The following is an 11,542-nucleotide window of genomic DNA, read 5'->3' as shown; positions in this document are numbered from 1 at the left end:
AAATTGGCAAGGTCAGACTTCTTATACTGGCCAGAATGACTTATTCCTGTTACAAGAATAACAGATAATGGGGCAAGGATGACAAAGTCTAAAACCCAAGGTATACACTAGAGAGATTCTCATTCTATTTAATAATAAAAGCAATGTTCTGGGCAGGGACATTAAGGACACTGATCCTTCAGAAGTAAAGATGTGGAATACTTAACTAGGAAAAGAACACTGAAGTACCACAGTACTGTGAGTGGATGAGAGGACTTCAAGACCAAAGTTGCCACTCATTCTAAATTACCAAGGTGGAAAATGTAGCATCCATGCATGTGTTAATCGATCTGTGTGCACATTATTGGACATGCCAAAACTATCCTGTGGAATGTGTATTAATCTTTATTAAGTAGATGAGTAAACTACTTAACTTTATTTAGTTAGTAGATAAGTAGGCACCTAGCAGAATCGGTGCTGAATCCACGTCTGCTTTATTATGAGACCTAACCCTCAGTGATGGCTTACTCATCTGCTGGAAACAACAAAGGGTCTGCCGTGTTTAAAGCAGTCAATTTGACTGTCTACAAACTCAGTTTTAAAAAAAAAAATCAAGGAAGAAGTGATCTGTATCTGTTCTGCTTTCTGGGAATACTTATGTTCCTGAAATTGAGTACAATCTGGAATTGTCACCTGATAGTCTTTCACGGAGAAAGAAAAACTTTTAAATAGACCTGGAAATTTCAAAGCATGAAGTATTTTTAGGTTTTCTATATCTTGAACTTTCCTTTATATTTGTTTAGACATTTCTTGGTCCCTTATAACTTAATAAGTTTATGTTGAAAGGAACTGAGAATTCCAGTCTCGCCACCCTTTTCTCCTCTACAGTTTATGTCCACTCATTGCTAGCTGCCTTGAAACTTCTACTCTCTCAGGGATGTTGCCAAAATGAGGCTCTTTCCTATACCTTCAGCTCTAGTGCTCTTATGTCTACTATGTCACCTCAAGCAAGTAGCTTCACTATGTTCAGCCTCAGTGTGTCTCCTGCAATGTGACTGTAAAAACCCCTAAATCACCAAATTGTTGTATAGCTTAAAAAACATAACCAGACACATCAGTATTATACACGATAGCCCAAAGGTGGAAACAAGCCCAGTGTCCCTCAACATATGAACGGATAAACTAAATGCATATATTATTCAGTCTTAAAAAGGAAGAATATTGGCACATGTGACAATAATGGATGAACCTGGAGGACATCATGGTAAGTGAAGTAGCCATGAGACAAATACTTTGATTCCACTTACATGAGTCATCTACATTAGTCAAATTTACAGAGGCAGTAAGTGAAGGGGTGGCTGTCAAGGACTGGAGGAGGCATATAAATGGGTACATTTAATGTTTAAGGGGTAGAGAATTTCAGGTTAGGCTGATGAAAAAGATCTGCAGGTGGACGATGGTGGTTACCCAACAATGAGTGTACTCAATCATGTAAATGATTAGGATGGTAATTTTTATGTTCTATGTATCTTATCACAATAATGACCTGAGACTATCCCTAGTTCAGTGACAAGAATACAGTTGTTTGTTTGTTTGTTTTTTCAATAAATGCCAAGTCCATTGCACTCATTGGAATGACATCTGCCTTAGGCTTCGTGGAACAAATCTCTCACCCCTGGATTTTAAAAGAATATCCGTTATGTGAAAAAGAATTCATTTCTGGAAGACGGCACATTATGGCAAGCAAGATAGCGCCCTGCCTTGCCTCTGCATCCAGACCTCCTCAAGAGCAGCTCCCAGACGTGGACACAGCACCTAGGTGTGGGGTGAGGATCAGTGTCAAAGCAGCCACACTTCCATTTGTAGAGAAACATTTTAGTCAAAGCAGACACCTGGCAGGGGGCGTGCCCTCGGCTGACTGCTCTGTGCTTTCCCTGGTCCCAGCTTCCCAAAAGCCAGAGGCAGCTGACACCGCCCGCCTCCGCTTTGCTTTCTCCCGCCCACATCCCCTCTCTCCTCTCTAACTAGTCGTCTCTCTCCTCCCCACGCCCTTCAGTTCTCCGCTCCTCCCACTGCTCCTCCCACTGCTCCTCCCATTTCCTCTCAGGCTTGCCTCTGAGAGGAAACTGAAAGTGAAATAGGGAGCCACGGCCAACTGATCAGGTAAGTGGGGCCGGCTAGACCAAGGCACCCCAGTCCTGCCGAGGGGACCTCTCCCCCATGCCAGGATTTGAAGAGCCCCTTCCAACCAGTGACCACCCTAGAGCACTTTGTCCTAGCGCCTTCTGGACAGTAGTGCTGGCTCCCCCATGCCCAGGGGTTCATCCCATGCTGGCCTGTCTGGGAGGAAGCTGCGCTCTGAGTGACTTCAGAGTCGCCTGGCAGGGGCTCCCGCTGCCCTGGATGCAGGTATCTCAGCTGGGACAAGGGGATTGGTGAAGCTGGGAGGAATTAGCATTATAACTGAGCCCAGAGGGTGGTCCAGGGGAACCTACAAGAGACGACCCCCCTCCCCCTGCCGAAGTCCCCCTTCTGGGGGTTGAGGGGCAGCCCGTTTAGAATGTTCACCTAGAGGAAGTGGAGTCAGGTTCTAAGTTTGGAACAGCTGAGAGATCCCAGGGAGTGCTGTGTATGTGTCTGTCTGTACGCATATGTATCCTTGAATGCACATACATATATTCAAAACATCTGTGTGTATAATATACATTTACATTTATTTTGACATAAGCAATCATACATCCCTTAATGATGTACTATTAACTGATTTCACTGTTATGCAAGCATCAGAGTGTACTTACACAAACCTAGATAATGTAGCCTATTACACACCTGGGTTATATGATATAAACTATTGTTGTACCATCGTGCAGTCCATCACTGACCAGTATGTCATGTGGCGCATGACTGTATGTCACCCAACTCCTGCCATTATTTTATAGATTAATGAAGACCAGGTGTAAAACATGAATCACCTCTGTGGAGTGTGGAAGGTACATGGTAAATGGTCACTATTATAATTAGCTTATTATTGACATGATGGCTTGGTGGCATGAGATGGGAGAATGCAGATGGGAAAAGACTGGGCACTGAGGATTTAAGCAGGGATAGGCATGATGAAAGTATCACTCATCATGTATAATTCAACAGCTGTACCTCTAAGGTTCCCACCAATCTTCTCTACTTCCTCTGGAGACTTGATTTCCTCCTCTGACTGGATCATAGGGCCAGACTACAGAGAGGTCCTTGGTGGTCAGTTTGATAAATTCTTATTTTCACTCCTCCAGTTCATTCTCATATCTTCCTCTTATAGACTAGTTATAGATAGTTTTTCTCATACAAACCTCATCTTCTCTTTTCCCTTATTCTCTACCCATAAGCCTCCCCAAAATCTTCAGTTCTGCTTCAGAGGGACATCACCACTATGGCCTCAGCAATACCCCTGGAAATGATGTGGGAAGAGGTCACATGCGCTATCTGCCTCGATCCCATGGTGGATCCTGTGAACATCGAATGTGGCCACAGCTTCTGCCAAGAATGCATCTCTCGGGTTGGGAAAGACGGAGGCAGTGTCTGTCCTGTGTGCCGGCGGCACTTTATGCTCAGGCACCTCAGGCCCAACCGGCAGCTAGCCAACATGGTGGAAAACCTTCGACGAATAGGCCAGGATGCCAAGAAAGACACACAGGGAGCGCGCTGTGCTGTGCATGGAGAGAAGCTTCACCTGTTCTGTGAGAAAGATGGGCAGGCCCTTTGCTGGGTGTGTGCCCAATCCAAGAAACACCGTGACCACACCATGGTCCCTATTGAGGAGGCTGCTCAGGAATATCAGGTGAGACATTAGCACAAACACTGGAATCCCCGGAGAAGATGGGCCCTGATGAGTGTCTGTTCCCTAGAGCAGCAGAAAGAAAAGAGCTACCTCTGGAGTTGAAGTTGGGGGAAAAGGAGGAATACTTCTTTCCTTCCCTGTCTAAGGGGAAATTGCAGGTTACAACCTTCTCCTCCCAAGGGTAGGGGATCTGCTATGGGAAAATACTTCAAATATCATGTTTCCTCTTGGCCTCCTGGTTAATTAGAAATGAGTAATACCCCCATCCTGCCACCCCATTAGAAGAGCTCTGTTTCATAAGACGTATTAGGCTTTTGCCAAAGTAAAATTTTGGAGTAGGAATTCTGTAGATGGGAATTCCTGTGGCAGTCAGTCTCTAGTCCTCCCTCCTTCTTTGTTCTTGGTCTTTTTCTAAGAACCAATATGATCTTGCCCCAATCCACACCCCTCATCCTACTTTTTGGTCTGGTGAGGGATTAACCTGCTATCCTTCTCCACAGGAGAAGCTCCAAAAGGCGTTAGAGAAACTGAGAAAAAAGCAGGAGTTGACCGAGAAGTTGGAAGTGGATCTTGCAATGAAGAGAGCAGACTGGAAGGCAAGAGTTAAAGTCTGGGAAGGGCCCAGGTTCTTGAACTTGGGGAATCTTAACTAGCTATACCTTTTGAGGAGGAATGGAATTGGTATATCTCACTCTATGAATGGTCTACCTCCTAGGTCTCTGTATAGAGAGGAATAAAAAGAATGGGGGCTTTTTAACAGGCACAAAGATTGAGCATCACTGGAGAAGGTACTGAAAGGCTCAAACTGAGCTATTCTGAGCCTAGTTTCAGGGGATTACAGCATCAGCATTTCAGCGTCTGTGACAGAGTTATCCTAAGAAAGAAACCAACTGTGAGGCCATATTAGTAAATGGCAGGGGCTATGAAGACAGACTGAAGGAATCCATCAAGGTGTCAGAGGCAGGAAAAAACAGTCTGACCAGATAGTTGCTTGACCGTGTCCAGGTCTCTGGCCCAAAGTATAATGGAGAACTAAAGCCTATTCCAAAATGGTGATTTTTCTAGAAGAGGTAGGGAGTGTCCAGGATCAGAGGGCTATGGAAGGATCTCAGTACATATACCCTTTTGCCACTTATACCCTGACAGTGGTAAAAGAGTATATTCTATGTTATTGGTTGACCCTCTAGTCTCTAGCAGGAGAGGGCAATCCAAGAATATCCCAAAGCCACCCTTTCCCTGGAATTTAGGAATGGTATTGTGATCCTGTCTTTGTGAAGTTGTCATGAGTGAGAGCAGGTTTTACTCTCTGTAACTCCTTGAGATGCAAAGGACAAATGGACTTTCAACTGCATTTTGCAAGAAAGGTTGAGAAGTATCTGCTGATGCTATATGTTGATGTGGCTGTGATTATAGGATAGCTACAATGTGCCCCAACCACTACCAATGCTAGTTCCAGAAGCTTCATACACTTGCCTACCAGAGTCCCCAGAAAATTGTGTGTGTGTGAGTTCTCAGACATAACCAGACTGTTGAGTCTTCAAGAGACAGAAATAGGCAACAACACCTCCATCCCCAAAGCTTGGGAAATTTTCATAGAAACCATCTCTTTCTCCTCACATAAAGAGGCAGGTTGAGACACACAAATCAAGGATTCATGCAGAGTTTATGCAGCAGAAAATCTTTCTGGATGAAGAAGAACAGAGGCAGATGCAGAAGCTGGAGAAGGATGAGATGGAACAACTTAGAATCCTGGGGGAGACGGAAGCTGAACTGGCCCGGCAAAGCCAGGCCCTGCAAGAGCTGATCTCGGAGCTGGAGTGGAAGAGTCGGGGCTCAGCACTGGAGCTCCTGCAGGTGAGTTGGGAAGAAGGGTTCTAGGAGTGATTGAGGGAAAAAATTGAGATAAATATCTAACCATGAGGAGGTTTTTAATAAATACAACTAAAAAATATGAAGTGAAACTTAAGAGACAGTGGCTCCTGCTCTGCCACCAATTCTCTCCACAACTCTAGCTTAAGCCCCTTTTCTTTTCTAGACCTGTCGTCTCTATTTTTGATACCAGTGAACTAAATAACGATAGTTCTCCTACTGTTACTCATAAGCACATCATCTGTACACTCTGCTATTTCTACGGACTAAATGATCTTAATGTTATTTTTCTTTAAATTGCCTCACTTTTTCCTGAATACATTTAGTTTTAAAAGATTTTTTCTAGAACAATAGTAGCCAATTTTCATGTATTTCTTAATAACTACAAATTCTTACAGTACATATGACTTGCCAAACTTTGTGGGTGATACTACTTTCCATTTCATAAATAAGACAACTAAGAAATAGTTGTTAAGAGATGTTAATCAGACTAAATCAAATGATTTAACGAAGTTCACTGAAGTAGTAAAAGTAAAGATTAACGTTGCTTTTTTTTTTTTTTTATGTATGTATGTCCTGCTTAAAATCATCTTGCATCCACCAATGGGTTATGTTGTCCTCACTTTGGAAAAAAAAGTGGTATCAGAAGTCCCTCTGCTCTAATGTTCTATGGTTCTTTTCCCACACCTTTCCAGTCAGATGTGGTCATGAAAATAGTCCTGTTTTTTGTTGTTGTTCTTGTTTTAAAGACAGAGCCACTGTCTGATTTATATTGGCTTGACTTGGCAGGCTGTCTTCTGCCCAACACTGAACTGGACTTCCTGATGCCCTTTTGATTGGGCCTAGGAGTGAGCCAGTTCCCATGTGAGGGCCTCCAGCCCTGCAATCTAATATGCTCAGTTGATTGGACAACATTACCCACAGCACAGGACACAGCATTAACTAAACCTTCTCCAAACAACTCAGCCCACAAGTAAAAGGGTGCTGTTTCTGGGCATCCTACCTGAGCCTCTTTCCCCGTGACTGTCTCTGGGCTTTTCTCAGGCTGTGCTATTTTCCCTCTTCCACCTTCCTTCCTCCCCCAACCCCCTCTAAGAATCTGATCTTTCCAATTTGTTTTCTGAGTCGGAGTCCCTTAAACTGAGGATCCTTCCCTGGCTGTAGGATACACCTATGCTGGGTTTCTGGTTACCCCACAAGCATCCCCACATTCTTTCTGCTACAAGCTGGTCAGAATCATCATTTGGGCCTTGGACCAGAGGACCAGGGCAAAGCGGATCCCCAGGGATCAGAGGGTGATACCACCTTACCACAACACTAAACTCTACATTTGAGTCTGAAACTCCAAAACTTACACTCTCTCTTTTCTCCTCAGGAGGTGAAAGTTGTCCTGGAAAGGTAAGGAGAAATTTTCTCCCCAAAAGAATGGGTGGCAGGAAGCGCATATCTATTGATTGATGGGAAAAATTTCAGGGCATGCCTTTCTACATATGCCTCCCAAATCTCAAAGACCTGACCCTCTATAAAATATTTTCTGGTCTCATAAAGCTAATAAATGGGCACCTCAATTGGTAAATTGTCCAAAGTAATCAGACTATCGCATTGTCATACAGTAAAGCTCCAACAAACAAGGATGTTCTGGGAAGTTCTGAATCCACAGCCTGCTGGGACTTATTTTCTAGATGTGACCTAACCAGTTGCAAACCTCTCAGAATGAGCCATGAGTAAGATCCACAGCATGGGCAAGATTCCTCAAGGTTCATTAGAGAAGTGATTCAGCCTATATCACATGCCTTGCCTGTAAAATGAAACAGAACACACTTGTGTGTTGACCCTGGGCTTGAGAAGAACTGTAGAATACCCACAGTCTGCAGAGGTTCATGGACCCAGGAACTCTTTGATAGAAATTAAACACCATATTCTTTCTTTTTTTTTTTTTCTCTCACCTGGACACTAGAACATGAGGTGTTTATAAGTTTCATTAGGATGTAGGATAGAAGTGGGAGACAGATCTCGAATTCTTTCCCCCAGGAGTGAGTCCTGGAACCTGAAGAAGCTGGACATTGACTCCCCAGACCTAAGAAGTATCTGTCATGTGCCAGGACTAAAGAAAATGCTGAGGACCTATGGAGGTGAGGTGACCTCTAGGAGTTGCTAGGTTAGAGCAAAAGGGAATAATGGGAGGGCAGAGGATCTCGGGGTCAAGAAGGAGAGGTGGCAGGTCAGAGTACATGGGGAATAGTTAGAGAAGGTTCCTTCAGATGTCAGGATAAGGCTGGAGTTGGCTGGGTGTCATTTCATCATATGATGTTCAGGGTCACCCCCTCAATGGGGAGTGTCTCCCCATGAGGAGCACAGGATTACTGACACTGCCCCTATAACACACAAGACCTATGTCCTCTTTCTGTAGTATACATCACTCTGGATCAAGACACAGCCAATCCATGGCTCATCCTTTCAGAGGATAGGAGACGAGTGCGACTTGGAAACACCCGACAGGATGTACCAGAAAATGAAGAGAGATTTGATAATTATCCTATAGTCCTCGGTGCCCAGAGCTTCAACTCTGGAAAACACTACTGGGAGGTAAATGTGACAGGAAAGGAGGCCTGGGACCTGGGGGTCTGCAAAAACTCTGTACGGAGGAAGGGGCAATTTTTGGTCAATACTGAGAATGGTTTCTGGACAATTTGGTTGTGGAACAAAGAAAAGTATGAGGCTGGCACTTGTCCCCAGACTCCCCTCCATCTTCAGGTGCCTCCGTGCCAAGTTGGGATTTTTTTGAATTATGAGGATGGCATCGTCTCCTTCTATAACATCACTGATCATGGCTCCCTCATCTACACCTTCTCTGAATGTGCCTTCACGGAACCCCTGCGGCCCTTCTTCAACCCTGGTTTCAATGATGGAGGAGGAAATGCAGGCCCTCTGGCCCTCTGTCCACTGAAAACGGGATGGTCAAAATCGGGTGTCCCTTCTCATCCATGAACCCTGCCTTTATCCCATGAACTCTGAACTATCTTGTCTCTGCATAGGTGGCAGGGTCTCGGCAAGCAGGCTTTAGCAGGGAGATCACTGAAAGCCAGATGACCTTCAATATCAATATCTCTGCCCTAGATTCCTTTAGGATGCCCTCAAGTGAAGGCAATTCCTCATATCTGACTCAAAACTCGACCAAAAACCGTGTTTCTGTCTCCTTTATGTGACTTGTATAACAATATCTATCTCCAGGCTATTACCTTTGGCCTGTCTTTTTCATGGTTTGGAAAAGGGCTTCCTAAATACATTGTGCTTTCAGTCTCCAATTTACTCATTGTTCCTTAAACCCCAAATATTGAGGTTCCCTACTGTGCTGGGGATTGAACCTGGGACCTAATGCATGCTAGGCAAGCACTCTACCACTGAGCCACAATCCACAGACTTAAACCCCAAATACTTGAACAGTTCTAAACATAATTAATGTTGGTGGGTTTCGGGGTTTTTTTTAGCATTGTACAAGGTTTGTGGGGTTTTTGTTTGTTTGTTTTTGTTTTTGTTTTTTAATACAGCCCTTGCTGCTCTGCCATTGCAACTTATTTTTTAAATGGACCTTTCTTTCTCTTCTCTCCCTGCTCCTCCCTAGTCTTGGGGAAGCAGGATTACCTTTCTTCCCCATTGTAACCAGATTTATCTGTCCTTGAGTACACACCCACCTTAGGAACAAAGTAACCCAAACTTTGGGGATGGTACCACAAAATCAGAAATGACTGTCTCCCAAATAAGTGAGTTGCAACTCTGACAGAACACGGGGAATGTGGTCTCTGAATCACCTCTTTAAAAGCCCCCTTGTTCCTGCTGATGGGCAGAATCACTGCCTTTGGGACAGGAGTCCCCTGTGTATCTCCTTTGCTCAAAACTTTGTCCTTGTTATTGAATTGCCATGGGGGACAAGAACTGAGCTTTCAGCAAAAACACCTTCTGTCCATGTTCTCATATTTTTACTAGTGATAACATCAAAGTTCCTGGAATACTGTTCATATAGTCCAGCCTGGAACAACCCCCTATTATGATTTGGATAGGGGGTATTCCCCCAAAAGTTCATGTCATCCAATGCAGCCATGTTCAGGGGTAAAATGATTATGAGAGCTATGACCCAATCAGTGACTGATTCATTAAATGTATTAACAGTTTGAAAGGATTGCTGTACTAGATGTAACTACAGGCAGGTGGGATGTGGCTGGAGGCAATAGGTCACAGTAAGCCCTTGGAGATTATCTCTTCACCCTGGCTCTTTGCTTTATCTGGGTTGTGTTTTTTTTGTTTTGTTGTGTTTTGTTTTTTTTTATGGTTGCCACTACCATATGATGAGCTGCTTTCCTCTACCCCACCCTTCTACCATGATGTTCTGCCTCACTTTAGGCCCAAAGAAATGGAGTTAATCAGCCATGGATTGAACTTCTGAAACTGAACCCAAATAAACGTTTCCTCCTCTAAGTTGTTCTTGTCAGGTATTTTTGTCACAGGAATAAAAAGCTGATGAACATGCCCCCTGATTTCATTGTTCTTCCCAGAAAAATGGCAAACTCCTACTCTCCCTAGAACATCCAGTTTTATCACCCCACTTTCAAATTCCCCTTTCTTTAGGCAAGTATTTCTGGTTTACATAGAATAAGTGTTTCTAAGACATAGCAGAGAAGGGTGGCTGTGGCCACATCTCCAATTATGAGGAAGTGGTTTTGAGCCTGGAGAAATATGTCTGTCAGCATGCATTCCAGGTCAGCAGGTGACACACAGAACCAAGAAGAAAGAACAAGTTTGTCTTCCAGATTCTCCTAAAAAGATACTTCTGAGGATGAAGTATCCCATCATCCAAGGTGAGGAGAGAATTTGCTTTTATTTTCCCCTCCATGCAAATAGTGATGGTGAAATGAGTTTCATCTCCTTCCTGTTGTGACCAGCTTACCTCATCTCAAAGTCCTGCCCCCAGCGCACATCTCCAGCTTGAATGGTTTGATGGTGGAAAGCAGTGTGTGAAAGGGCATAAAAAAGAAATCCAAACCATGGATTCGGCCACTAACAAGCTCTCTCAAATATGTGCACCTCAGGCTTGTGTGTCTGGAGCAGGAATCTCCCTATGGGAGGACAGAATAGGCACAATTGCAGTGACCAACATTGCATTTCTGTGGAGAGGGCATAGCATCTGACAGCCTCAGCAGAAAGAGATCCAGGAGGGTAGTGTGGTTTCTGAGTTCAGAAGTAGGAGGTGGGACACAGACTCTGTCTAGAGTATCATAAGTATGTTGTGACAACTTCCTCCTTTTCCTTCTCCTTGCTTTCTCAAACACAGAGCATCCTTCATCATCTGTTTCCTCTCTGATAGAAGAGACTATTCTGCCTGTTCTCACCTCTTCCTTTCCTCCAGATTCAAGATGACTTAGATGATTCTGCCCCATCCCACTCGCCTCACCCCTCTCCCTTGGAATTCCAACCCCTCAGTCCTGTTGTAACCCATTCTGTCCCCAAAGATTGGGCCCATTTTACCTTTCAGAATTGTGGAACCAATAAGATGGATTGAACAGTGAAGGAGACTTTTAATTCATGAATGATAATAGAAGTGGGAGATAAACTCACGAATCAACTTTCCACCCCTTGGGGACTAAAAGCAGAACAGAAGAAAAGTTTTAAATGTATCCACAATTTACCCTGTGTTATGTAGAGTCAGGATCCTATTTATACTTAGTTCTCTCACACCCTTATGATAAAGCTACAATCAGGACATAATCAAGACATTTGGGGATTATGGCAACCCCCATATCAAATTCAAATAAATGTATTTTAAGTGATATTAAATGCATGTATATGATTAATATAGGTTCTGTCTAGATG

The 11,542-nt window shown here is 43.9% G+C and overlaps 1 protein-coding gene across 3 annotated transcripts; it reads left to right on the top strand.

The window, feature by feature from the left end:
• The first annotated feature begins 2,040 nt into the window (after positions 1-2,040).
• On the top strand, positions 2,041-10,202 carry Trim21 (tripartite motif containing 21). Of its 3 annotated transcripts, XM_048788182.1 has the most exons (8): positions 2,165-2,388; positions 3,357-3,808; positions 4,309-4,404; positions 5,432-5,662; positions 7,053-7,075; positions 7,709-7,809; positions 8,088-8,263; positions 8,432-10,202. In XM_048788182.1, the coding sequence occupies exons 2-8, from the start codon at positions 3,401-3,403 to the stop codon at positions 8,663-8,665; spliced, it is 1,269 nt and encodes a 422-aa protein (XP_048644139.1). In that variant the 5' UTR covers positions 2,165-2,388; positions 3,357-3,400; the 3' UTR covers positions 8,666-10,202. The 3 variants fall into 3 exon arrangements, with proteins under 3 accessions (XP_015333018.1, XP_048644139.1, XP_015333019.1); XM_015477532.2 differs by lacking the exon at positions 2,165-2,388 and adding an exon at positions 2,041-2,142 and having other exon boundaries at positions 8,088-10,202; XM_015477533.2 differs by having other exon boundaries at positions 8,088-10,202.
• Positions 10,203-11,542: the final 1,340 nt, after the last annotated feature.

The sequence above is a fragment of the Marmota marmota genome, unplaced genomic scaffold, assembly GCF_001458135.2.
Source record: "Marmota marmota marmota unplaced genomic scaffold, marMar, whole genome shotgun sequence".
NCBI classification, from domain to species: domain Eukaryota; kingdom Metazoa; phylum Chordata; class Mammalia; order Rodentia; family Sciuridae; genus Marmota; species Marmota marmota.
This window is presented reverse-complemented; position numbering and strand designations above follow the sequence as displayed.

Bases quoted from the DNA above. Each gene is read 5' to 3' on its own strand.
- Trim21 (XM_015477532.2), top strand. From the start codon at position 3,401: ATGGCCTCAGCAATACCCCTGGAAATGATGTGGGAAGAGGTCACATGC. The intron at 4,405-5,431 runs GCAAGAGTTAAA...CCTCACATAAAG, and splicing joins TGAAGAGAGCAGACTGGAAG to AGGCAGGTTGAGACACACAA. The intron at 7,076-7,708 runs GTAAGGAGAAAT...TCTTTCCCCCAG, and splicing joins GTGAAAGTTGTCCTGGAAAG to GAGTGAGTCCTGGAACCTGA.